The following is a 27,982-nucleotide window of genomic DNA, read 5'->3' as shown; positions in this document are numbered from 1 at the left end:
ATCAAGGTGGGGCAAAAACTTGAATGTTTCAGACGGGGAAGGAGTGGGGCAGCCTGAAGTATCCTCAAAGTGATCTGAGTCGTTCACAAACCATCGCTGTAGTTTTTAACCTGTTTTATTATCGCGTTAGTTTGCTACATTTTACTTTTTCCAGAGAAGAACCGTCGAAACTCCATTGATAAGTTTGTAGAAAACTTTATTTCTCATTATATAAGGCTACTTTGTAAAGGTTGACAGGAGACGCACAGATATCAGTTTACACTGGTTTTTATTGAGGTACTTTTGGACTGTTGAAGTTTCAGATCACCTGAAACAAATTTCACTTCCTCATCCGGACTTGATGTGTTTTCCGCTTCGACATCAACTGTCGCTAATTTGTTTCGTGAATGGGACTTTGTCTGCCGTCGCTCAGATGAAAACGGACGTCGGGCAGTAGCTGAATCACCTGTTATTGCTTTAAATTCCCTGCAAACAGGTAAGATGTTTAGTGCGAGTAGTTGTTGTGGTTGTTATGTACTTAAAATGTAACCTGTAGGCCGATCAACGTGTGCTTTATATATAAATGTGCAGTCTGACAGGTATGTTCCGATTAATTCAGTTATCAGAAAGTACACTGGGGATTTTGGAGGCTGCAGTTAGTGCACCTTGAAGTGCTTTACAACAAAACAAAGATTTCATATAGACGTGGCCTTATTAACATCCTCCTCCCTCAAGCTTCTGCCACTTCCTCTGACTCCTGCAGCAGCTGCATCAAGCAGCTCTCCTCACCGCTCTGTCACAACATGGTAGATGAAGGTATGATCATGATCTGCTTACTCAAGATGGATATCATGTACAGACAGGTGACAAATTAAAGGAACTGGTACAGGTCTGAATGCTTGACCCCTACAGTAAGGGGATCTGATGGCTCTGTTATACTAATGGGGGGGCATTTTGCTGGCATGGTTTGGGTCCCCTTGTCCCCTTAGAGGGAAGGGTCACTGCACATCAATACAAAGTTATTCTGAGTGATCCCCTTCCTGTGATGAAACATTTCTCTCCAGATGGGAGTGGTCTCTTCCAGGATGATAATGCCCCCATCCAAAGGGCACAAGGGGTCACTGAATGGTTTGATGAGTATGAAAATTATGTGAATCATATGCTATGGCCTTCACAGTCACTAGATCTCAACCCAATTGAACACCTACAAGATATTTTGGACTGACTTGTTAGACAGCGCTCTCCACCGTCATCATCAAAACACCAAATGAGGGAATATCTTTTGGAAGACTGGTGTTCATCCCTCCAGAAGAGTTCAAAGACTTGTAGAATCAGTGCCAAGGTGCATTGAAGCTGTTCTGGCAGCACGTGGTGGCCTATGTTTAACAGTTATTTGAATCTGTCACTGGCTTTTACAAGTTGGCTGCACTAAAAGAAAGGTGTAACTCACAGTGGGTTAATGCCTCAGTTTGATATTGCTTCTTTCCTCTTTTAGTCTGTCACTCTCAGGAAACAACTAATCAAAAAAAATAAAAAAAGCCACCAATGCACTAAAAGTCAGTGCCATACAGAAAGCAAAACAGTATTTGTGAGAGAGAGGAACTGAGGACCTCTTGGGTCTGTTTTGGGTGATGCCCCAAAACTAGACTTCCCTCAAAGGTCAGCAACTTTCTGAGAAACGCTGCAGTCTGTCTGGTGCTGGTACAGCTACAGAGCTTTTTCCCACCAAGGTTTCTTCTTTTTAGAGTGTGACTGTATCGACTGATTGAGCTGGTGAAACAAGATGAAGAGAACTCAAGAAACCACAACCAAGCATAGCTGCTACCCTGTAATGTGTCATACATGGCTGCATCAGCAAAGCAGCATTGCACTGCATGGTGTGCATAGCACCGTAGCAAGGAAGTGTCTGTCCACTGCTCAGGCATTGGAAGCTTTGCTCTGCAACAGTTTTTTATTGACATGTGAAGCTGGTGAAATCATCTATTGCCTTACATGTCATAAGTTTCAAGACCTTTGTTTCGTTCTTTGAACTTTGGATGGCAGTAAAATGCAAAGTTGACTCTGATGCCAAATTAAGTGGGGTTTTCCCTGACTAACAATCATTGACTTTTCTCTTGCTGTTACTCTGAAGCCCCTTGTTTGACAGTGTCACATTCAGTGTTTATTTATAATAAACAGGATGCTATTTTAGGCATATACCCTGCAATCTCCTTTCATGCCTATATTGCAGAGCCTCACAGGCAACACTGTCAGTCAATTAAATGATACAATGATGGCTTGTACTGCAGGGCTACCACTGGATTCTTACTTCCTCTCTTAGATCCCTACAGACAGTTGTTTCAGTGAGCAGTGCCGCTGCACCAGAGTCCAGCTGTTCTCCCGGAGGCAGAGGTGATTTCCTCTTCTGAGGTTCCTCAAGAACATCTGCAGGCTTACAGGCTCAGCTGGGTGAACTATTGGTATGCACTCTTTTTCTTTCTGTACATTTCTCACTACTGACACCAGTGTGTCCATTTGTGTACCTGTCAGATGAAAGAACAGTGGATATGGACATCGTGTCCTTCTCTCTCCACCCTGCTGCTGTAATAGTGATGATAACACGGCTGCATCATCAAAGCAGCCGCAGAGCATCCTGAGGCTGGAGGGTCAGGATGAGATTACCTCGGCCCCCCTGCTGCACATAGAGGAGGGATACAGGAGCGCAGAGCTTTAATAACACAAACATGATGCTCACTGTGACATTGTCAGCACAGGATATCTCTTTGGAGATTAGGTTGTCTTTTTTAAAGTAACATTCGAAAGACTAGTGCATGATGGTGTTTTCAGTGACTGCAAATTTGCCCACAGGACCTCCAACCCTCCTCATTTCACTGTATTATAGTAGCTTTTGTAACACCTTGCTTGATCTATGTTCACCTCAGATTTTGTCTGCAGATAGACGAGGGAGTGGCAGATTTAGACAAGGCCAAAGAAGATATTTCAACATTCCTGTCCTGTCTTGCTTTGTGCAGTCAGGCTACACTGATTTGTACAGTTCAGGCTACGACTGACTTGCATAAGACAAGAGTCAAATGTTGATCAACCGGTTTGGTTTGAACAATGGGATTGTAATGGATGCCAATAATATGCAAAAATGTACTGCAATAGTTATATTAGCCATGTTAGGATGATGTTATACCTCAACTTATTTGGCCTAAGAGTTTGTGCTCATTCCTGACTCCATTCAGGTGCAGTTTGCTGGTTTCCTGTTGCTTTCAGTAGTTTGTGTCATGCATTGCTACTCCTGCTGCAGACGTCTCTAAATCGAATGTACTAATTCACTGCTTGCACTCGCTGTGTGTTGTGTTAATTTTGGATTTATATGAGGTTATTTTTTGTCTGTGTTTAAAGCAGAATTCAGTGTGATACAGAGCAGCAGCTACAAGTTAATTTGACCGAAGAATGAAATCTAAGAGAGATTCAGATCTCAAGATAGGCAAAATTGAAGCATTGCTGACCTTAAAGCTGCTGGCTGGACAGACTGATGATGATGGACTTCTCAATGAGGCAGGGGTCAGTAGAAACTTGAGCGGCTCACAATGACATCTTTGTCGTCTTCCTGAAAAGAGCAAGCTGTGGTTCCATGTAGAGCGCTCTGGAAATGGCAATGTGACACCATGACAGATTGAGTTCTGTCCCATTCAGTCGGCTGCTGGTGGCCCGCTGCCGGGGTGCATTCACTGTCTCAAAAGTGGTGAATTAAAATGGGCTGTTGTGTGTCAGCCTTGATCCTGTTGATCCATTCCTCTCTTGATGAGATCACTCACTACTTCGCCAAGGACTTTGCCCAGACATATTCTGTTGCAGTTAACTAATTCTGATAGCTTTGCTATTTTCAGATTATCATGAACATGGTTTCCTGCTTCAAGTTATAACTCAATCGGAGATGGATCAAATTTTGATAAGATAAGATGAGTTTTTAGCCATGTTGGCTGCATGGCTCTGAGGACGGCAATGGCGGTCTGTCGATCAGTCCACTGCTTTACTCCAGACTGAAAAATTTAAACAACTATTGGATGGTTTGCCATTAAATTTCATACAGACATTCATGGTCCCCAAAAGATGTAACCTAATGATTGTGGTGATCTCCTAATTTTTCCTCCAGCTCTACACCTTTATAAATGTCTCAACAACTGTTAGATGGATTTCTGTGACATTTATTGCAGACTTTCATGTTCCCCTCAGGATGAACTGTTGTCACTTCGGTGGTCCCTTGGGCTGGCGCCATCATCAATATTCATCTGTACTTTGATTAATGACCTACCTGCAAAACTAATGTTTTTATCAGCCACAGCTGTGGTTAGTGCTAATTAGCCAGTATTAGCATGCTAATATGCTAGGCTAAGATGGTGAACATGGTAAACATTATACCTACTTAATATCAGCATGTTAGCATTATCATTATGTGCACTCTGCCTAAATACATCCTCACACAGCCACTTGCATGTGACTCTTAATCTTGTTTTCCTGTCATGATTTTTTACATGTTGTGAAATGTCAAACGTAACTTACAGAAAAGAGGTGAATAATCTGGATGAGCAGACACAAAATGGGGGTGTTCTTGCTGGGTTGATGGGTCATGGGAAATATGTCCAAATAGTTTGGTCCCTCAGTACAGAGGGACAGCTGCAGTACTCCAGAGGGGACATACTAAGTGTTGACAGTCCTCTCTTGGACGTATGAGACTTTTTAGTCTAACATTTGGTGTATGTGAAGAGGTTGGTTATTTATTTGAATGAGTGACCAAGGAGACATGACAGATTCTGTCTGCAATGGCAGCAAACATGCTTTCAGAAGGAAGTGTTCGGAGAGTGATATTAGTCTGTTCTTTCTTTCACCCTAATACTGGACTATTCTAAATCTGGGCACTTGTACAGGAAGTCGACTGCATAATAATGGACATGTCAGAGGATGTGACCTCATGTAAAGTGACAGAACTATCAGAGGCAGGATTTTCCCTTAGCTCTGACCATTGAGCCCTGTCACCTTTCCATGGGAACTGATACAGGAAGAGAGGAAGTGGGGTTTTGGGAAAGGGGCGGTGGGGAGTGGAGGGGGGGTGCATTGAGCATGACTTAATCCATAGGTCATCATTTCACTATTACGCCTCCACCCTGATTTGTTGTGTATGTATCATGGAAACACTGCCACTGGTGACTCAGGCCTAATGTTACTGTCACAGTTGCTTCTTTATTGACGTAAAGAAACACTGGGCTTTATGAGTCCCTCGGGCCTGGTCAGATCTCACCACAAGTTTGCATTCCAATGTTGAAGAAAGCTATCTTGATTCCTACAGGCCCAGTCATTGGGCCTCAGCAGGAGAAACCAGTGTGTTTCCATTTTTGGTCAAAATGCACAGAGTTTCCATATAAAATACAAGGTACTTCAGTCGATCAGGTTTATCTTCACTTTATAAATATATATATATTATAGATTAATCACCTAGAATATCATGCTGCTTATGCACATGGCACTACTCTGCGTCATGGAAACATTCAGCCTCAGTTGTGAAAGTGTGATTTTTAAGAAAGAAAACTTGTTACTTCTGCTTTCTGTATCAGCAAGTCATTTTTACTGACAATGTCTAATCTGAAGCTACTTTAGGGTGTTCCGATATTAACTGACTTGCCTGCTATGAATTATCCTGCAACCCTGCACAGCAAAACAAATTCACTGTCTTCCTGAGAATTTGCTTGTGGTTAAGTGAATATCTCTGAAACGGGGGCGTCCTACTGACTCAACTCTGGTCCTTCCTGTAGGTATGCGTGTGTGTGTTTACCAGCTCTAATGTTAGCAGCTAGAAAACGTCACCTGTGAGAGGATCGAACCGCCTCACCATGACAGAGGTCCAGGTAAGATAGGCCTCTAGAGCAAAACCAGTTGTGCATGTTAAAACCCAGATACACAACATGATTCAAGACATGTCTGATGAGTAATCTGTTAAAAATTTGTTTGCTAATTGGTGATTTGCACATTTTTCCGTAGACTCCATGGCCACAGGGCACAGAGTGTGTGGCCAGGTACAACTTCAAAGGCACATCAGAACAGGACCTGCCCTTTAACAAAGGAGATGTGTTGACTATCATTGTGGTCACAAAGGTAATGTGTCATATGCTGCATTATTGTTCTTTTTTATTTCTCATGCAATATTTGAATTTGATAATGACACTTATTTTCTGTAGATATGAAAACACAGGGAAGGTGGTTATGGTACTACTTTCATATTTATATTTATTCATTTTAGCTATTGCTGACATTTTGCTTTTTCAGGATCCAAACTGGTACAAAGCTAAAAATTCTGCAGGTCGTGAAGGAACGATTCCAGCCAACTATGTTCAGAAAAGGGAGGGTGTGAAGTCTGGAGGCAAACTGAGTCTAATGCCGTGAGTATACAGATTATTATTATTCATTTAGTTCTGATGCACCAAGGCTGGATGTAATTTTTCACTTTCAATGAAAACAGGATTAGGTTTATATATCTGCTGTGTCTATATCTCAAAGGCTGCCAGCTTTCTGCTATGTCTGCAGCGATGGCTAAAATAACTCGACTTTGCCTTCTTCCCATGGCAATGTGGTTGCTGAAGGCAGATGGCCTATTTGTCGTGGCAGTGATGCTGTAGTTAAGTGAATGGCGGCCACAGTTGGGTCAGACCGTGTTGTAATTGCAGTGCACTTGTGTCTCTTTCCAGCTCAGCTTTGCGTGAACTCTGCACAGTTTCCTGTTGTTTCCTTTCTACCTCAGACTGAAGTAATCTCAAAAATCTTGATGTTTGTCCGCATGACGGGTTTCCGCATGAATGCATATGCATGTGTGTGAATGACAGGTTTATTTCTAGAGCCCTTGTTCCCAAAATGATGTCTTGAATGATTTCATCAAAATAACCCTACCTAGAAAACAACCAGTCAAAAACAAACAAACAAAGAAACATATAATATGAAACACAATATGACAAAATGCAGCCATTAGGACATAACAACCCTGAGAAAAGTCTATCTAGTGTTGACCCTAAATAATCACTTAGTATGTATATTCATAAACATATGTCTTAATTTACTAATATTTATTTATTCATGCAGAGTAATGTGGCTGAGCATACATTCTTTTGTGCAGCAACACCTTGTTTAGAATTACACTGAAAAATCCTGTTCAAAAGAACAGACACAAAAAACAACTGACCTCATATAAAATGCTGTTGTGATATTTGTAAACCGGTGACAAATCTGAGAGTAGAATGGCAAAGTGGATCAGAGTGGAGGCAGCGGCATTTATTATATCCCGGTAATACAGACCTGAAAGGAAAACTGGTTTAACAATTCTCCTCCTACAACTCAGAGGAAAGCTGCTTTTGTTTCTGTAGAGAAAAAAAAACCCCTTTGCCTCAGCTTTTCAAAAAGGTTTTCGGTATGACATCTAAATGTAACTTTCTCACTGTGTCAGATGCAAATGAATTTACTGTATATTCTGTGATGCTCGTAATAATAAAACTGGTCACAGTGGATATGCAAATGATTGTAGGCTAATCTATATATCTGGATCTCAAGAACAATGTTTGTTTTATTTGTATTAAAGGCCAATTTAAGTTTAATAATAACGTTATGACGTGTATTAAACAAGGAGAGATTATAATTTCTCAAAGACTAAAGGAATAAAATCGGCAACACAGTATGAAATAGTGTTGTACACATCATGACATGACAATCATTTGACAATCATGCATGAAAGAGATCATCCATCATTTAAAATGTTATTGACGTAAAACATCAACAAGATGTGAACATGACAGGACCCAAATTGGACCCCTGCGGTATTCCCTTAGTAACCATCAGAAATTCAGGCCGCCACTGCTGTTACACACGGATGTTGATGTGATAAATTAATAACATGCAAACAGAGGATGATCTTTGTAAAAGTAAGGAATGAATAATTGCATCAAAGCCGTTTGATAAATCTATGAATATGGAGTTACGGTGTTCTTTGAAACTAAAAGCTGAGATGGTACAATGATAGGCCCAAAGTTAGAGTGACATGGAGAGAAATATGTGATTCCAGGATTTTTGACAAGCAGGACAACTTGGAAATGGGATGTTAGTTATTAAGATTACTGCTGTCTCTGCTGACATGAGCTAATTTTCAAACATGAGACAAAAATGTAATAGAAATATAAAATTAATTTGTAATAATAGTGACTTTCTTTGTTCATAGAGCATATTTCAAAACAGAAAGTGCACAAAAACAGAAAAAGAGAAAAGAAGTGCAAGATATAAAAATCGGGGTGTAACTGGGTAAATTAGGACAGTAAAATAACTAATAATCGTTTGTAATACGCTCTGTAATGACTGATGCATACTAATGCAAGTGGATTTCGATCATTTGGCCTCTAAAATATATACATTCTCATCATATTTAGATTTGTTGTGCTATATTTCCAAACTGATGCTTAATTCACAGTGATAAGATTAATTTTGGTGTACAGACTAGTGATGTCAAGTTTTCACTCCCAGATGGTTCCACGGGAAGATAACACGAGATCAGGCGGAGCGGTTGCTTTACCCACCAGAAACAGGCCTGTTCTTGGTGCGAGAGAGCACCAACTTCCCCGGTGACTACACCCTGTGTGTGAGCTGTGATGGCAAGGTGGAGCACTACCGCATCATCTACCACAATGGCAAGCTCACTATTGATGAAGAGGGGTATTTCGAGAACCTCATGCAGCTGGTTGAGGTAATGGCATAAAATAAGCTTTAATTTTATAAAGAAATGTTTCTGTTGTTCACTCTGGTGCTATATTGAGCGTTCATCTACACAGTAGATTCTACTGTATGCAGGATGTATCCCCGTCTCACTGTGCTACCTCATAGACCACATATAGTTCCTGGAACAAATAATGAACAGGAAGTGTCAAAGAGGAAGAGTGAACAGTATGCTGAGGTTCAGAGTTCTAACCTCAAAATACACTAAGCCTTTTACTCTCAAGATGACTCCCTTTCCTGTCTGAAATGCTTATTTTAAACAACAACATACTATATTTTCTACAGAGCAGAATAGACCAGAGAAAGAGTAAGTTTAATATGACCTACTTAAGGCAAAACCTTATCAGTAATCCATTCTGTTTGTTCTCATTTGATCATACAGCCCTCTGTTGGTCACTGTGATGCATTGCTCACTGCTGTCGGTAATGTTGCTGTACCTTCTTAGAATTGCACTTTTGTACCTTCTCAGTAATTTTGTGGTCTGCTTTGTTTTTACCAAGCACTACACCAAAGATGCAGATGGCCTGTGCACCAAACTACTCAAGCCAAAAGTGGAGGAGGGGACTGTGGCTGCTCAAGATGAGTTTTCCAGGAGTAAGGCTCAGTTTGTTTGTCCTTTTATAATTCATGCAAAGACATCTTTTTATTTATGAGAGGCATATATTGACCTGTTATATCTCAGCTGCATATTGTTTCCTCTTTAAATGGCCAACAGGTGGCTGGTCGATGAACAGAAAGGACCTCAAGCTACAGCAGGTTATTGGAAAAGGAGAGTTTGGAGGCAAGTAGCTTCAGGTTCACATTTATAAGTTAATACTGCATAATAAAAGAGACTCACTTCTGTGCTCACATGTTGCACAGATCAGATATTTGTTATGAACATATATTTCCATCATTTAACAAGTGGCTAAAATTCAAGGTTAGGAAAAACTGAGCATCAAGACATGCAGTGCAAATGTATAATTTTTCTGTACAGATTTTGCTCTGTTAAACCTTGACAAGTAAACTTTAACATTTCAAACTTCAAAGGCACAGAGATTGAAAATTTTGCTAAGAGTTCAGCTAAAGTACATTTCACTGTCAGGTCAAATACATTCTAACTGTGACACATGAGTTTTTTAAATTTTGATTATCTCTTGCATAAGTAACATTGAATGACTTAACAGAACCTGCTGTTTTTCTTGCTACATTTGTGTCTATTTTTCTGTCAGCTCGGGATCACACAAATACAGTTTCACTGATGACTCATTAACAGTACATTGTTTTTGTTTGTTAACAATTCCAGATGTCATGGTGGGAGACTATAGAGGGACTAAAGTAGCAGTGAAGTGCATAAAAAATGATGCTACAGCACAGGCCTTTATTGCAGAGGCTTCTGTCATGACGTAAGTGAAAAATGTAATATTTTGTCACTGTTTCTTAGAAACTGGAATAAATAGAAACTGGAAACAAAATAACACGTCTGCATGCTCTTCTCCTCCCACAGGCAACTACGGCACGATAACCTGGTGCAGCTGCTTGGAGTGATTGTGGAGGAGAATGGGAGTCTGTATATAGTTACTGAGTATATGGCCAAGGTAGGTGACAGACTGACTGACTGTCTGATCATTTGTCATTACCCAGAATACTGTAACGCATATGTCAGATGTTTGCTTTTGTTTGCTTGCTTCCAGGGCTGTTTGGTTGATTACCTACGTTCCAGAGGACGGACAGTACTTGGTAGAGATGCTCTCCTTAATTTTGCACTGTGAGTATGACTGCAATTGTCTACAATATCTACAATTACACTGTATTAAAGGTAGACTGTGGAGTTTTCGACCATTTGATGTGCTGTGGAGTAACATTTTGATGAGTGGGTGCTCAATTTGTTTGTATGTTGTGCTTTACTGGCATGCACATGAGGCGCTAAACTTTGGTGACAAAAATGCAAAAATGTGGTGGAGTGAATGTAGCAACAGAAGACCAGAGGAAATTTACAGAATATTATTCTCAGTTCAGTTGTCTTATAAACCTACAGGACAATGGCTAACATGAGCAGATGCTGTGTCCAATTTTTTTTTGGATACATTTACATCTAAAAATATTCATTATGCTAATAAGGTTATTTTGGCCCCTGCATTTATTTATTTATTTATTCATTTATTTTAGTCAGGCTCAGCTCATCAGTTGGTACGTGAGACTTCATGTGAAATTGCCTAATGTGTTTCTAAATAGAACTGGCATTTACATCTGCAAAAACATATGGTGGCAGTTACACACTGTAAAAGGCAGCAATTTACCCATGAAAGAGAATACAACAGTTAGCTGAGATGCATGTTTCAAAACATTAAAAAATCAGCCTTGCAGCTTTGTTTTACGAGGTTGGAAATGCATTTAACCAGTTTGTTAGGCCTTCAGGATAAATACATTGCGGTATTCCAGTATGATTGTCTATATTTTGCTGTATCATCAGGAAATTGGTACACATACACACACATACCTGAGCACAAGATTGAGAGTTAAAAGAGAAATGTAACTCAGGTTTTGACCTTTCATTCCTTGTACCTGTACAGAGACGTCTGTGAAGCCATGGCATACTTGGAGACCAATAACTTTGTCCACAGAGACTTAGCAGCCCGAAACGTTCTTGTGTCAGACGAAAACATCGCTAAAGTCAGTGACTTTGGTCTGACCAAGGAGGCCTCTTCCACTCAGGACACTGCTAAGCTGCCTGTGAAGTGGACATCACCAGAAGCCCTCAGAGAGAAGGTGCACTGTTGTTACGGACTGTTACCATGTTGAGTAGTGTGCTCTGTCCACCAGAGTTTGAAAGAAATGTTGACATTTGTCTTTTTCTCTTAATCAATAGAAATTTTCCACCAAATCAGATGTTTGGAGCTATGGTATTTTGCTTTGGGAGATTTACTCTTTTGGCCGTGTGCCTTACCCGAGAATTGTAAGTATCAGTGTCACTATGATAAGAGTCAAACAGTAAACATGAATGAGGAATTACGGCAGTTATTTAAGAGATGCATTTACAGTCTAGACTCTTTTCTATCCCAGAGATGTTTAAGAATGAAAACTTTATTTTTTTTTGCAAGAATTGGTGTTGAATACGTGTTTGATTAGTCTCATTGCTTGCCTTAAATTGTCCTTTGTGTGATACAGAACACAGGGATCACATTAGTTATTTGTAATATGTCACGTTTGTTGTCAACACTCTTTGTACCAACAACTCTTTGTTTTCCATTCTGTAGCCATTAAAAGATGTAGTGCCACGAGTGGAGAAGGGATACAAAATGGACTGTCCAGATGGCTGTCCTGAAGTGGTGTACAACATCATGAAACAGTGCTGGAACCTGGATCCTGCTGCTCGACCGAGCTTTCAAATGTTGAAGGAGTGGCTACAACATATCACCCAAGGGACGGGAAAAAAACAATGAGAAATCTGACAGAACAGACGCGAAAAGTGACTTTTGTCTTCCTTCATTTTGTACATTGGGACCATAGCCTGGGATGAAAAAAAAAATGAACTGTGTTATTTAGCAAAGTTCACAACATTTTTTTTCATTATATGTTAATTAAAACTGTCAACATTTATATTTCTTAGTGTCATCTCTCACCTCAGGTTGTTGAAACTGCAGTGACTCTTGATTGGTGGCTCGTTTAAGAAGGGCCTTGTGTTCAACTTGTCTTCCTGTGCTCTGTTATCAAGAGTGAATGATTAACTGTCATATCAACGAGTCTTTCTATAGAACACAGTGCTGCCTCAGAGCCACAGTGCCTTGCCTTGTTTTTTTCGGTCGTTCTGGTGGCATAATTTCATTTTATGAACTTGTAGACAATAACATCATTTGATTAAGTTGACTGAATCCATTTATCTGTTTAAAGAGGAAAATGCTTCAAAGTAGGAACTCAATTTGTATACATCATTACCCGCTGTATTATTTTTTTTTTTTACAGTTTCCAGGTACACGATTTTTGCATGAACTATTGAATGTTGAATTTGTTAAAAGGACTAAGTTAAAATGACTATGATGCAGCTTTATTTTTTTCAATGTTATGTAATTTTAAATATGTTACAAGTCTACTTTTGAATCCCTCTGAAAGTCAAAAATGGAAGCACAAATTTGGACAAATGTCATCTTTACTACTGATATAAAACACCATCCAACTCAGTCATCAGTCCCATGTACAGTGGTTTTCATTTGACATTAATACCTGTTTTATTCTGGGAATCATTTGATTTAACCAAACTGTTATTTTCTATGTTATGAGAAAAAGAGAATGTTAATAAATTGACTGTGCTGCCGTTTTCAACAATAAAAAAGAATATCTTTTGAAAATAGTTTTGCAGTAGCAATTTTTTAAAAACATGCTTTATTTATCAACGCTTAAGTTAAAGTTTTTGCTATTTAATATTGTAGTAGTAAATAGTTGTTTAAACACCATCTGTGCCTATTAGTGTATTGTAATATAAAGTGAGTTTACTCTAGTCATTTTTGTGATAAAGATATAAACAAAACACATTATCTTATAAACTATGAAGCATTATTGTATTTAAGTACCCAAGTACACAGGTAGTTGAAGTAGTTGAAATTTGCGCCACATTGAATGTATGCAGTTCTATGATATATATATATATATCATAGAACTGCATACATTGTATATATATATATATATACAATATTCTGCGTAATGTGAAGTTAGCATATATATATATGTGTGTGTGTGTGTGTGTGTATGTGTGTATATATATATGTGTGTGTGTGTGTGTGTGTGTGTATAATATAACTGCATATAACTGTATACATTGTATATATATATATATATATATATATATATATATATATATATATATATATATATATATATATATATACAATGTTCTGTATAATGTGTAGTTAGCATAATGTGTACTGTGTCATGGGATATTTTTTATTATAATGTGGTATTATTATTCATTTAGTTGTTGGTTATTTGGTTACATTATTAATTAGGTTACTTTGCAGAACAGTGATTTTTATACAAAATACAGTAATATCATAAAATATCAGTAGTGGAAGAAGTATTTAGATTTCCTTATGATTTCCAGTCAGAGACTTTGGAGTGATCGGCCTGAAGAGATCAGGGTTGCCAACTGTCTCATCTTTTAAATTATTAATAAAAACCCACTTGTTTAAAATTGCTTAATCACTTATTATATTTTATGGCATTTTGGTTAATTTTACTTTATTTGTGTTGTTAAAATGTGCTTCGTTTTTATGGCTTTCAGTTTTGTTTCTGTTTTTGCATTTTAAATGTGTTCTGTTTTCATTGTAAAGCACTTTGTAACTGTGTTTTGAAAAGTGCTATGTAAATAAAGTTATTATTATTATGATATTACCATGTGTTTTGTACAAAAATGACTGTTCTACAAAGTAATTTAATTCATAATTTAACCAAATAACCAACAACCAAATTAATAATTAGTCATTAGATAAATACAGTCAAGTCAAAAAAGCACATTTTCTTCTAAATTTGTAGAGTGAAATAATTAAGTCTTACGCAGCGGAAATAGTCAAAATACTAATAGTTGTTCGTAAAGAAAAGTACGCCGTTAGCACAGCGGAAGTAGCGGAACCTTGATGGGGGGGGGGGGGCTTCCTTCTGTGTTGCACATGCTGGTGTCACAGGAAAATGTAGACTGAAAACACAGGCAGTCTGTCAGCGTTATGTGACAGACAGAAAACAACTCAGGGCTCGAGGACTAGCTCAGGCTTTTGTTTTTTTTTTACTTTGTGATGGATAATGAGGCGGATGTCTTTTATCGGGAGCTGCCAAAAGTGGTAAGTGAACAATGTCGTGACAAATAAAAAACGTTTAGAAGATGGAGAATGTTAAAATTTAAAGAGAGTAATTGTGGTTAACGTTTGTGATGGATAGCTACATGCTAACGTCAGCGTTTTGGCTGCCACCAGGAGCTTCACGCTCACCTGAACGGATCTGTGAGCTTTCAAACCATCGAGAAACTCCTCAAACGAAAGCCACATCTCAACATTGAGCACAGCATGACTGCTATCGGAAAAGGCCAGCGGAGGACACTAGATGAGTGCGTACAAGTTTGTTTTGGTAATTCAATTTTAACAGGAATAACTAGCAGGGTTGTTTAAACTCATTCAAGTCTAATTAACGGTTAATCCATCACTTCGTTCATTCATTTATTTCCTTCAGTTGTGTAGAAACAGTCCCGCAAAAGCTAAGTAGATGTTGTCTCTGTGTGATCTACATGAGCTGTATTTCTGCAGACAAAAGCAGGCTGACAATGGGGGTGAGGGTCTTTTGTTAAGTGGGTCGCTGACACAACATGGCGCGTATGTCCGCAGGTGTTTTCAGGTCTTCAAGGTCATTCATCAGCTGGTGGACACGCAGGAGGATATCTTGATGGTGAGGACTGGTTCTCAGTTCAGAACTCGTGTGTTGTTGTTTTTAATCTTTTTTTTTGTTCAGAATAAAAGTAACAGGTCCTTCTCTTTCTTTCTTTCTTTCTTTCTTTCTTTCTTTCTTTCTTTCTAGGTGGCCACAGATGTTATCAAAGAGTTTGCAGCTGATGGTGTCAAGTATTTAGAGCTGAGAAGTACACCAAGAGAGGAGAAAAATACGGGTAAGGAATGTCAACAGGGAGCCTAAAATCTTCATGTCATGATTCAACATTATTACAAGTGTTTTGTCTTTTTCCCCCCAGGATTGACAAAACAGAGATATGTTGAAACTGTCATTAAAGCCATCCAGCAGTGTAAAACCGAGGGAGTGGACATCGATGTCAGGTAGGCTCATAATGAATAACCTGTATTTTTTCCAGTGAGCAACAAGTCTAGAAACGTATCTCAGCAGAGTCTAGTGTTGCCTCTCCTGGACACACATCAGCCTCCATCACTATGTGGTAAAACCACCAGAAAACTACAAAATGTTTTACCTCTTTGATCCAACAACTTGAACACAAACCACATTGTCCTGAAGGTTCCTGGTGGCGATTGACCGCAGGAATGGGACTGAAGTTGCCATGGAGACGGTGAAGTTGGCAGAGGAGTTCATGCTGTCCTCTGATGGTTTGGTGGTGGGACTCGACCTGAGTGGGGACCCAACGGTTAGTCAGCCAGTCTGTAGCTTGCAGAGGTGGAAAGTAAAAAAGAACATTTCCATAAGAAAATTACAGCTCGACTCCTGTTATGATGCATCATGAGCGTCAAACTCAAGAAATGTACCATTTAGACCAGCTATAACGTTAAAGTACTTCTCACAGGGCATCACATACTCAGTACTCAGAGTGAGTACTTTTACTTTAGATGCCCAAGTCTAATTTACTTTCAGTTGTCTTGGACATTCATGAAGGTAACAATTTAAATGCAAAAAGCTTATTTTAAAAAGGACATTTAATCAATAAGTGTAACAGAAGTGAGTTTTGCTTCTTACTGAGAGTGCAATCTTTCTATCCAGGTAGCAGCTGGTTACAGCTTCGACTCATCTGGTATGGAGCTCAGTGGCTTTTTTTTTTCTTTCTCTTTTTGGCAAAATGCCATTAAATTGATGTATTGATAACTGATTGACTTATTTTCCAAAAATAAGTCAATCAAAAAATAAGTCAAATTACTCTTTATAATTTGGTGTTGACAGTTTTCTTTTTCAGTTGCTGGACATCTTCTCACTTTAATCAGTTCACAACATGGTCTTTCTTCTGTGATTCTATTTTGTCATATTTGTAAAAATGAATTGTTTTGAAATTCTGCTGAGTGTTTCAGACCTCACCAAATCATATCAAAACTGTCTAGATGAATATTATTTAGTGAGATAACAAATTTTAAAGTTTGTGTTTTTCCACCACCGGGCATTGCTACAGGATTATGTCACAGTACTCGACGTGTTAATGAATGTTTTTATTTTAAGGTGGGCCATGGCAAAGACCTACTTCCTGCCCTCCAGAGGGCCAAGAACTGTGGACTGAAGTTATCACTGCACCTCTCTGAAGTACGGCTGTAACTTTCTCATGTTATTTATATGTAGTCACATTATCTGAGAATGCATTAATATTACAACACAAACTGTTGCAGGTGCCGTCACAGCTGGAGGAGTCGGATTTGCTGTTGAATCTTCCTCCAGACAGGATTGGTCACGGCACCTTCCTGCATCCTGAAGTGGGTGGATCTCAAAGCCTTGTTGACAAAGTCATGAAGAACAACATACCACTAGGTAAGACTGAGGTGGAATGATGAATACTCTGTGGTTTGAACAGTTCTCTTAAGTTAATGTCCAAATCTTTCTTTTCTTCCAGAGCTGTGCTTGACATCGAATGTCAAAGGACAAACTGTACTGAATTACTCCAAACATCACTTTAAATACTGGTACCAGTTGGGACACCCAAGTGTGATTTGTGTAAGTTTCTATTTCTTATTTCTGATTAGGGAAGGGTAACATTCAAAAATGTTAATACCAGTGCCACCCTAATTAGAGCTGCAATGATTAGTCAATTAATCATAATTTTAGGTTCTCAAATTTGAGAATTTATTGCTTTTTCGTCTTAAATGACAGAAAATTGCATATCTTTGGGTTTTGGACAGTTTTCTTTTGGACAAATAAGACATTTGATGACATCACCGTGGACTGTAGTGAATTATGTTGGAAATTTTCCACAGTTTTGCAATTTTATAGACTGAAATGATTAATTGAAAAAAAAAAGGTAAATTAATTGCTAATAAAGATAATTGTTAGTTGCAGCCCTTATCCTGATACCAAAATGATACTTTATTTGGCATGTTGTTTTGATGTGTGTAAAACACTTTTTATACACATTAAAGCAGAAATTCATTCATTCATCAAATTTAGCCAAACTTCAAGTGCAGCACTTACTGTAATACAAATACTCACAAAAAATGTATACTTATTAGAATATGAAAATTAACTCATCTGATTTTATTCATGGAAGAAATTACTGAAAAAGACAATGAGCAAACATTTGGTGCCAATATTCTGTTCTTGAATTTCTGACACACAATTCAGGTTCAATACCTAGTCTTAATTCTTATTGTTTGCTTTATATAAAAAAGAACATTTATGTTAAACCTGAGATGACACTTAATTGCCAGGGAGAAATAGTTCACCATTAATGATTTTTATTCTTTGTCACATTGCAGACTGATGATAAGGGAGTCTTCTGTACAGACTTGTCTCAGGAATATCAGCTGGCAGCTTCAACCTTCGGTCTCAGTAATGAAGCCGTGTGGACGCTCTCCCAGCAGGCCATAGACTGCATCTTCGCACCAGAGACGGTGAAACAGCAGCTCAGACAGAAGTGGACAGATTTACAGCCTCAGGTGTTCAAGTGATGATCACGTCATTCAGTGGAGCCTAAAGCCAATCCATATACCTCAGGTTTCAGTTTTTAAAAACAAACCCTTTTCATTCACTTTTTACAAGTCTTTGTAGAAATCATGACATTAACTGAAAATTCACTCTAAAAATACAGTGAAATAAATGTCTGAAATAACAGCAAGTAAATGGTTCCTATTAAACACAAGTGTAAGTGTGTTATTTTCTAATGATATTTGATGTCTGCACACAACATAAAACAACAAATAGGTAATGACAATGTAGAAATGCCTGTAGTTGGAGAGCAAAATTAAAACAAATTGTAAGGGATAAAAAAAAATTTTCAGCAGATGTCAAGTCCTTTGGGTGCTCTTCAGTATCAACAAGTCCGTCTCTTCCTTTGGAGATATAGTTCTCCAAATTTCAAAATATGTTGACGTCTCATATCCACACGCAGTCCTGTCATTGCAGCACTATTTACTGTTACGCCTTCTTTCCGAATTTGCCGTGCTTGTCCTTGTTCTTCTTGAATTTGCCGTGCTGCATTTCCTTCTTTTTTACTTTCCCGTGCTGGGGACCTCCATTGCTTGCGATGGCGTTTCCCCCATCCAGTTTCCTCTTCTTGTCACTGTTGGGAGTAGGACATAATTACAAACATGTTTCTAAGTACTAATACAGCGTTTCCAAAGATCCTGGATGTTACTGCACCTTTTTATGCTGATGATACTTGTGTTCCCTGCTTTCTTCAACACCTGGTCCCATTCCTCATCATCTCCACGGATCCTGTACCTGTAAACGCAGAGGAAGCTACATAACATTGTCCTGTAACGTCTACACAAATAATGACCAACACCAAGCTCATACTCACTGTTCCAGATCCATTTCCTTCACTTTCTCTATATCCTGCTTGTGTTTCTCCTCAAACTCCTTGGCTGCCTCATTCTGTTAAAAGAGTGAAAACCAATTTTTTTTTTTAGTTCCTAAAACAAGTTTAAACCAAAAAAAAAAAGAAAATTGTGAAATGTTCATCACAACAGCCCAAAAGTCAAGTTGACATTTTTTAATTCCTTATTTTAAAGGATGAGACGCTGAAAGCAGCATGTTTGGCATTTTTAGACAAATTCTAGTCATTTGCTATCACATATACTCGAATACTGAGAAACAACATACCAGATCATCATTAAGGCTTCGGACAGTTGGCTCCATGGTAACTTCTTTAGTTGTTGTCATCTCAGCTTCAATAGCTTTTTCTTGGATGCTGGTAAAGACCTGCAATAGTAAAAGACAAGAACAAAAGAGTACTTAAGTTGTTGAACTTTTTTTAAAATAGTAGGATGTATGACATCTTTATGCCATGTTTTCCATTATGACTTCTACCATTGGTGTTAACTCACCTGCACAAACTTCCGGATGAGACGGTTGAAGAGGCCCATGAGCTGCGAGCTTGGGAGTTCAATTTCCTTTTCTAGCTGGTCCACTGATTTGTGTTGCAATCCTATACCCAACAGTAACGCCTGAAGAGGAACAGTCAATATTTATGACAACAAAACTGTTCACACAGTTAAAAAAAAAAAACATCTGAGATCCCTAAAACAAGGGGAAAACTTACACATTGTGCAGCTGAGAGGGAGACGTCACCGAGCTGCTTGAGGAAGAACATGCGTGCCACGGATGGGACCAGGTCCATGATGAGGTGGTAGTCAACCATACTCCTCGAATACAACTCCAGACGTTTGAGGTCATAAGGGCTGAAATGAGCTGCCAGCTGGGAGCTACTGAGTGCTGTGGAGATCAGAGACAAGTCAGCTCAGGTCTAGAAGATGCTGATGTCAGATTAGTGTCATTCGTAGAAGAGTCTTACTGCTCATCTCCTCCTTGGTCTTCTTATTCTGAAGGATGCTGAGTGCCATGCTCGGATGGAAGTTGCTAAACTGGTAGGAGAGGAGAGACAGGAAGCGCCTGCGGAAATCTGAGACAAACAAAAACAGTTTAGCAGGACTATAATGAATTAAAAAAAAAAAAAAAAAAAACGCATCTCAAGAAAAAGTAATGAAGGTTCACCTTTCCAGAAGGCCAACAGCCACTGGCTCTGCTCCGGGGCTTCATCTGTATTCAGCTCTTTCACCATCACACAAGAGTGCTCTCCTGTCAGGTCATTCTATATATGACAACACAAACAAAGAATTACAGCATGTGACACATGCACACTTCACAGAAATATATTAAAACATACAAAGGTGACTATTTGTTTAATACTTACAGGGGTTTGTCTCAAGTAGACTGGAGTATAACCTGCTTTCTTCCAGAACCTGTCAGATTGCAAAATTAGTTTTTAAATCTAAATCTGCAAAAATATTACAACCCTCCTCCTTTTCTCCATATTTAAAAAGGACACTCACTTGAGCAGCTGTGTGGTAAGGCCATAGGAAACTCCTAGATAGTCCAGTCTTTCTGCTCTTCTCTCACTCAGTTTCAGCAGCAGAGGAGGGAGTTCTTTCCGTGGAGTGACCACCTCCTCCAGAAGACTGACAGCCTGGACAACCAATGACAACAACAGAGCCTCTGTGTTTAATCTGCCTAATCTAATCTCTAAATTGTATTTTTTATTCTAGTTACACTTCATGTGAGGAATTGATGTCTCTCAGATGAAGCTAAAATACACTTTATGTCTTTGACTGAATTACCTCACTGCTGACGGAGGTGATTTCATTGTGGTTTGAGGGTGTGTTCTCATCCATTGTGGGGAACTTGCCCTCATAGTACATCTGAAGCAGTTGGAGCGCTCTGGAGCCGTACCCCATCTGTTAAACAAGTCAAAACACAGTTACATACATCTGGATGAATTAAAAAACTGGACAAAACTCGCTGAAGCCTTTGTAAGTTCTCACCCCTTGGTAGTCTGGATTGACAGCTATTCGCACCACTCTGCCTCCAGAGAGGCTGCCGAACTCTGGGTCTTGGAACTGTGAAGAGATGAGTGGAGGATTCACGATTGCACTGTAGAAACAAGCACTGTAATAATTTTCTCAAAGGCTTTGTGACCTGTGTGTGTACCTGTTCAGACACAGTCCAGGGAATGAGGTCACCTGAGGCCTTTTTCCCTCTTGACAGACTGTTAAGGATGGATTGTCGGGATATTTCCCCCTCCAGACAAACCTGAAGGATCAGAGAAGAAGAAATCCATACATCAGTGAAGTCAATAAACTAGTTTGTCATAATAGACAATAATAATAGACCAACTCGGCACAGTAATGTCCATTTTTATGCGGATGATACCATCTTTTATGCCATTGGTCCTACAGCAGACCAGGCCTTCTCCAGGTTACAGTCTGATTTTGACAACCTCCAGACCTCTGATGTAAAATTTGTTCTAAACTCAAAAAGGACTAAATGTGTGCATTTCACAAGAGCACAAACCATTGATGTTCCCACACTTATCCATGCTCTAAATGAAGAACTAACTGACACAGTGCAGCATTATAAATACGCAGATTGTCCTCCAAAACTCATGTTGAACATCTCGCTCAAAAACAAAAAATTCTAATTGGGTTCTTGTAACGGATCTGCTTGGTTCTATTTTCAAAGCAGAAAACACATTATTCAATCTACCATACTGTCCACATTGGATTATGGAGATATCCTGTATGCTCATGCTGCTGCCACCACCCTTTAAACCCCTGGATGCTTCCTACTACAGTGCCATTTGATTCATTACAGCAGACAGCTATCGCACTCATCACTGTGAGTTATATGAAAAGATCGGATGGTCGTCATTGGCAACTAGAAGGCACTGGCATACCTGTATCTTCATTTATACGGCCTTGCTATCTAAGTTGTCGAGTTATTTAACATCTTTAGGTGAGCTCAGAGCTAAAAACCATCACACCAGATCACAGAGCAGGTTGGCTTTAAGAGTTCTGGGGAAAACTGGTTTCTGGTACTATGCACCTTACTACTGGAATGAACTGCAACACAGCTTAAAGTTAAAGACACTTCTTCCTCTTTGAAGTTTTACTAGCTGCTATTCTTCAGAAAATATGTGATTGTTTTAAGTAGTGCATCTGTGAGTGTGTATAATGATTGTTTTGTGACTGTGATGAGAATTAACCATCTTATTGTGATCCTGTGTATATGTAACATGTTCTCAGCTCTCTCTTGCAAAAGATATCTTGATCTCAATGAGATTTCCTGAATAGATAAAGCTTAATAATAGACACAAAAAAGCACAAGAAAACTGTAAGAAATGGTGGTGGAGCAGCTAGTAAATTAAAGACAGTTGGGAAAATAAATAAATAAAAGGCTGATGGGTTCAGAGTGTCTTACCTGCACCACAGCGAGGACCTCAGGCAGTGAGTTCTGTGTGGGAGGAACAGGTGGCAAGAGGCAGAAGAGGTGATGGGCCGGAGCATCGGACAACATCTGCAGGTCGTTCGGGGAATTCTGGAAGTGGATAAAAAAACATTAAGTTAGCAGATACACACAGGTAGCACAACACTTTGTAGGGTATTATGCTCTCTGAAGAAATGCAAAGTGAATAGATTCCAAGTTAAATATCTCACCTTGTAATGTGATGCCACATAGAGGGCCATCAACCTCTGCAGGAAAGCTTCAGATGCCTTGTGGTAACAGAACAGAGTGTCTCTGTTCACATAATACCTGCACAGTGTGGGTTAAGATCAAAAGCAGAAGAAACTGCAACTTATTTCATCTTGATAGATTAGTGTAGATGTCTTCAATAAGTATGCCAAATCTTAGTTTTGACAAATTTGTCACTGACGTAGGTTTACATCTGTGGTTTTGAATTGATGTAACACTACATCTCACTGTTGTGAGAGGTTAATCTCTAAAATATTGTGTTCACTGGATGTTGAAAGCAAAAACGCTTTCATTTTATCCACCTGCACCAGCTCAATATACACACTCACTACTCAGAACACTAAATCGTTTTTGTTGTTGTTGTTGTGTTGCCTTTGCAGACCCAATCTAGGCCAGAGGTCATTGACAGCCCTTTAAAGTAAATGAAGGATACAGGTCGCAGGTCTGTGGAAGCGGGCAGCCAGAAATGAGCCTGGGAATGTTGAGACAGTCCAGACAGAGCAGCTCATTCAGCCACTTCTCCACAGCGTCTCCTGGAGCGTACCGAATGGACTCGTGAAGAGTAACCTCATGGAGGGAGCGAGCTGTGCGGGAAACAGATGATAAACAGCGGTCAGTCAGATGTGACAGGAGAACACTGAATACACTAAAACACTTGAGATACCTACCTGCTGCTAGCCTTGCCGTGTTGGTGTTCCTGTTCTCTGCCGACATGCTCTGCTGGCTGTCCGTGCTCTGCTGTCTCAACTGCTGAATCAGTTTCAGGGAGAGGGAGCGTCCGGTGCCTTCATACCTGCACAGATCAAGGAAAAGAGAAGTCAGACATACAAATAATGCACACAATCATTACCTCTACCTAGCAGGTCAATGCATAGTTATTCTGTCAAAATGAATGTATTATTTGGTTCTGTAAATATCATCCAGCCCTATTACTTACCCATTAATTGTGGAGGCCATGAAAACCAGATATGGTCCCAGCAGCTTCTTAACCAGAGGCAGAGGGATGGCTGCAGCTTCATCAATGACCAGCAGCTCAGCCTGGCCCAGTTTCACTGCATCACCTGGGTGGATGTACTGTTGGACACAGGAGCAGGATCAGATTTGCGTATTTCACTTTTTTTACTGTGCCCAACAGGAAATAGAAAAGAGCAGTCTGGTCTCGTTTACCTGAATAGTCTGTCGATGCTCTTTGAAGATGTTCACCCGCACCACTGCTTTGTTGAACTCTGGATTCAGTGACTGGATGATTTCATAGTCGAGATGCTCCTACAAATGCAAAAAGAGGACATGAAGTGGCATACACACACACACATGAACACGGCCAATACAGAGGAGACACTCAGGCAGCCTACCTGATACTGTAGAGCATCAAAGCCTTTGAAGACAAACTCAAACATGGTGTGAAGGTTGTCTGGGCTCGGTGAGGTTACAAAGATATTGGAGTAGCTGTAAAAAATTACAAGAAACCATTGGTAACTATCGGAGGTGATATAATCTCAAATATATGTGTGATATATGTGTGATTTAGAGACACTGTAAGGATTTATCTGTACCCAAAAGCCACAGCTCCAGCCACAGCCAGCCCCAGTGCTGCAGATTTGCCTCGACCACGGGCAGCAGTCAGAGTCACGGTGCTCCTCAGGGTCTTCTCTGAGATGGCTTCAATAAACTTCAGCACTGCCTTGGCCTAGAGGACAACACAAGGCTTGGATATTACATTTATTAGGACTTAAAAAGGGACAACTATTGACATTTTCAGGAACAACGTCATGATTCTTGAACTCCAAAGTATTTGTTACTTGAGCTTCTAACCTGGTCCATGGTCCTGCAGCCATCCACCAGCACACCCACAGGTTGAGTGTCCTGAAGAGACTCCTTTAGATCCTTCAGCTCCTGTTCTCGTGGAGACAAACCGTCCTCCTGAAGAGGAAGAGAAAACTGGTCAGGAATCAGAGAGCATGTAACCAAAAAATTGTGAATAGTGCTTTTTTCCCCCCTTTGCTTTAGGTGGAGTTTAGTTGAGCGTATAAATACCTGAGTCTTTGGAGGAACAGGCTTGATGTTTGCCATGTGGCTGGAGATGGGCAGGATGTTGAGTTGGTCATCAATGACTAGACAGTTTTTGCAGGATGCAAGAGACAGAATGAACCTATAAACAGAAGAGACAAACTTAATAATAATGTAAAAAAATTCTTTCATTTTACCTCTTTCTCTCTTTATAAAATACACCAAATTCTATAAAAGCCTGAGCAGCATTTTACCTCTCATTGAACCTTCCCACCACATCCTGATGGGCCTCAGTTCTGTATCGAGAGTGCACGTCCTGGAGGGAAACGAAGCCACAAAGATTTTGCCATCAGACTAGCAAAGACAGACGAGAGACGTGTGCAGTGAAAGTGCAGGGTCTAGACTTACCATAGTCATAGTGTACAGCTGCTTAAGAGAGTTCATTGTCCGTAGCAGTATGACTACGATACCGCCTCCTTCTACAGTCTCAATAGTTCTTGCTAACAGGTTGGGAGTGAGCGCTTCAAAATCCTGTGTGACATGGAAAACAAAAGCTCTTAAAAGTCAAATATATTGAGCAACTTTATATTAATCAGTTCACAATCTTTTTTGCATTGTGACCCCTCATCTCAGGTTGCATATTTACATATTTACTCATTTGGCAGATGCTCATGTCCAAGCCTACGTACAAATGAAGCACTGTCCTCTGCATATGAGCTGAGAGCAACTCAAACTCAGAGTGCTTTTCACTTCTCAGAGACGTTCTAAGATTTCAGAGATTGCAGAAATGTCTGAAAAAAAAATCATCTTTTTTTGGAAAACTTTTTTTCCTTTTGTATCCTGTGAATCATCTCAGGACTACTTGGGGGGTTTTAGGTTTTAACCCAAAAGTTGGGAACTGCTGATTTACAGGCAGAAGATCTGCACACTGAACTTATAGCTCCCAATACAAGAGATCATGCAAGTCACAATAACCTGAGTGATAATGCATTTGTGTCTACAAAGATGCCTAATAAAGATCTCTGATTGAAACATTGATTTTTTAAATCTAATTTATTGGTCTTTTGACTTTTTTTTGTTTTTGTTTGTTTGATTAACCACATGTCTATCACCACAGAGGAGAAAGACTCACCTGTAAGACACACATGCCAAAAGTGTTTCCCAGGATCTTGTGTGTCTCATTGTAGTAACAGTAGCGGATGTTGGTTGCAGCGATGAAGAGTTCAAACGGGTCATCCTGATTCAGATTAAGTGTGCCGGTTTTAATCTTCTTTTGCAGCTGCCTCATACGCTTCTTCCGATTGCTGTTTCAGACATATTTGACAAATCAAATCATCTGTCCAGTCTGATACAACAAATGACAAACACCTTAATCTCTGTGAGGAGTTCACGCTCACCTGCTAAACCCGAGGTCTTTTTTGTAGCACCAGAGTACGGAGGGTCGTGCTCTGACGGTAGCTTTAGACAGCATGTGATGCAGAATGACAACCTGCATCAAAGACAGATTAAATTAAATTTGTTACTTAATGAAAACAGACAAGTGTGATCTTAAAACAAACACAATGCTGCCTTTACAGATTAAAGGACGGGTTTACAATTTTTCAAATCTGCCTTAAAACAACAGTCAGGTGTCCATATGAACACTGAAAGAGGTTTTCCTTGCTGTAATCATTCCTTCTCTTCATACTGGCCATTTAAAGATCCCCTTCAAATATGTTTTCGATGTAAGTGATGGGGCCAAAATCCACAGTGTGTTCACACAGTCATTATGTGCAAAAATGCATTTAAAGTTTATCTGCAGCTTATATATCTGCCACATTTACAGTCTTTTTAGCATCAAATTCCCTCTTCTTGTTTCCCTGCTGAGCTGCAGTAGAAGTATAGTAACAAAAAGAGGGACTTTGGCACTAAAAAGACTGTAATGTTGAAAGATATCTACTTGATTTGACTCATTTGTACAGCTGAAGCTTCAGATAAACTTTACATTTTTGCACTGAAGGAGGCTTGTGGAGTTTGGCCCCCATCACTTACACTATAGGTGCATTATGAAGGGATCTTCTGATGGTCAGTTTGAACAGGGGAAATGATTACAGCAAGAAAAACCTATTTCAATGTTCATTTGAGCATCTGACTGTTGTTTTAAGAAAAACTGTGAACCTGTCCTTTAAATGTCACTGTCTGTTCTCCCTGAGGAAAGATTACCTGATCTCTCCCACGATCTCCCACCACCACAAACATGGTGCGATGCTGTAGAGCGACCCCATTCTCTATCTGGACCCGGATCCGGTTGTCTACCTTCTTGCGGACTGTTGCCATCGTCTTCCTGCTACTGAGAAATCAGAAAACACACATCAACACAGACAAACAAGTAGCTGTGATATTGTGCAGAAACGATGCAGTTACATTACACCCTCAATGTCCTGTCAGCTGAGTTAGAACTAGAAGAGAGGCTCTAGCTAACCTGCAGCCAAAACAAACTACAGATAACAGCAGCAGGGAACGTAAAACCTGCCACAACAACAGAGATTTAACGCGCCATTTCAAATACGAACGTTTCCGGTTACCTTTCGTTAAAGACAAACTGTTCGGTGTTTAATCTTCACAAAAATCCAACTAGTCGAAAGCTGAATTTACATGCCAGCCATCATGCTGTTGATACTCTCACGTGGAGACACCAGTTCATGGAGGACCCCGCCGGTGTGACGTCACAGTTTCGCGACGGTCTATGTGATTGTGGGGAGGGGGGGGGGGGGCGATTTTGCCCTGAATTTAGTTTCTCAGGTGTAACTTCCTAATTACCGTTTGCGTAGTTTGTACAGCTGCAACGATCACTAGTCGATCGCAACCGGCGACTATCTTAATAATCGATTAATCGTTAAGTCGCTCTGACAATAGTACTGAAAATTCACTGGTTCCAACTTCTTCTGAAATATGAATATTTTATGGTTTTCTTTGTCATATATAGATGGATAGTTGGATGGACAAATTAAACAACTGAATAACTTGGCTCAGGGAAATTATTTTTTGCAACTGTATGGTAGACCAACGATTAATTGAGATAATAATAATAATAATAATAATAATAATAATAATAATAATAATAATAATAATAATAATAATATGAACAACAATAATAATGGTAATAATAATTGATATTGATAGTTAAAGCCTTATACTTCAAGAAAAGTATACTAATGATGGTTAGGCTTAATGGCTGCTTTATTGTTAATTGCTTTAATTATTCCTATTATTTTCATTTCATTTCAAAGCTGTTTGTCAGAAATTCGTT

At 39.4% G+C, this 27,982-nt stretch overlaps 3 protein-coding genes across 5 annotated transcripts; 2 read left to right on the top strand and 1 right to left on the bottom strand.

Annotated features, from left to right (window-relative positions):
• On the top strand, positions 1 to 13,096 carry LOC121896914 (tyrosine-protein kinase CSK-like). 2 transcript variants are annotated; one of them, XM_042410994.1, is made up of 14 exons: positions 1 to 475; positions 2,300 to 2,438; positions 5,778 to 5,870; positions 6,004 to 6,117; positions 6,289 to 6,401; positions 8,521 to 8,740; positions 9,270 to 9,363; positions 9,485 to 9,550; positions 10,055 to 10,154; positions 10,256 to 10,346; positions 10,443 to 10,516; positions 11,322 to 11,517; positions 11,618 to 11,704; positions 12,006 to 13,096. In XM_042410994.1, exons 3-14 carry the CDS (start codon positions 5,856 to 5,858, stop codon positions 12,189 to 12,191), a joined length of 1,356 nt encoding a protein of 451 aa, XP_042266928.1. In that variant the 5' UTR covers positions 1 to 475; positions 2,300 to 2,438; positions 5,778 to 5,855; the 3' UTR covers positions 12,192 to 13,096. The 2 variants fall into 2 exon arrangements, with proteins under 2 accessions (XP_042266928.1, XP_042266929.1); XM_042410995.1 differs by lacking the exon at positions 2,300 to 2,438.
• A 1,312-nt stretch (positions 13,097 to 14,408) lies between these two features.
• Positions 14,409 to 18,293, top strand: adal (adenosine deaminase-like). Its single transcript, XM_042412487.1, has 10 exons — positions 14,409 to 14,576; positions 14,709 to 14,839; positions 15,114 to 15,174; positions 15,304 to 15,391; positions 15,473 to 15,554; positions 15,748 to 15,874; positions 16,672 to 16,752; positions 16,836 to 16,974; positions 17,057 to 17,157; positions 17,916 to 18,293. The coding sequence occupies exons 1-10, from the start codon at positions 14,532 to 14,534 to the stop codon at positions 18,105 to 18,107; spliced, it is 1,047 nt and encodes a 348-aa protein (XP_042268421.1). The 5' UTR covers positions 14,409 to 14,531; the 3' UTR covers positions 18,108 to 18,293.
• A 94-nt stretch (positions 18,294 to 18,387) lies between these two features.
• nat10 (N-acetyltransferase 10) lies at positions 18,388 to 27,401 on the bottom strand. 2 transcript variants are annotated; one of them, XM_042412485.1, is made up of 29 exons: positions 27,258 to 27,401; positions 26,896 to 27,022; positions 26,091 to 26,182; positions 25,826 to 25,997; positions 25,102 to 25,224; positions 24,948 to 25,009; positions 24,721 to 24,835; positions 24,499 to 24,606; positions 24,240 to 24,373; positions 24,039 to 24,132; positions 23,854 to 23,952; positions 23,624 to 23,760; positions 23,355 to 23,479; positions 23,120 to 23,270; positions 22,650 to 22,746; positions 22,414 to 22,530; positions 21,145 to 21,246; positions 20,979 to 21,053; positions 20,775 to 20,891; positions 20,490 to 20,623; positions 20,351 to 20,399; positions 20,152 to 20,248; positions 19,952 to 20,059; positions 19,700 to 19,872; positions 19,485 to 19,604; positions 19,261 to 19,359; positions 18,959 to 19,032; positions 18,799 to 18,879; positions 18,388 to 18,718 (listed from the first exon to the last, which is right to left on the bottom strand). In XM_042412485.1, the coding sequence occupies exons 2-29, from the start codon at positions 27,007 to 27,009 to the stop codon at positions 18,574 to 18,576; spliced, it is 3,114 nt and encodes a 1,037-aa protein (XP_042268419.1). In that variant the 5' UTR covers positions 27,010 to 27,022; positions 27,258 to 27,401; the 3' UTR covers positions 18,388 to 18,573. The 2 variants fall into 2 exon arrangements, with proteins under 2 accessions (XP_042268419.1, XP_042268420.1); XM_042412486.1 differs by having other exon boundaries at positions 26,896 to 27,019.
• Between the last annotated feature and the right edge of the window lie 581 nt (positions 27,402 to 27,982).

Source organism: Thunnus maccoyii, chromosome 5, assembly GCF_910596095.1.
Source record: "Thunnus maccoyii chromosome 5, fThuMac1.1, whole genome shotgun sequence".
NCBI lineage: Eukaryota > Metazoa > Chordata > Actinopteri > Scombriformes > Scombridae > Thunnus > Thunnus maccoyii.
Note: the sequence above shows the minus strand (reverse complement) of the source record. Positions and strands in the feature narration are given on the sequence as shown.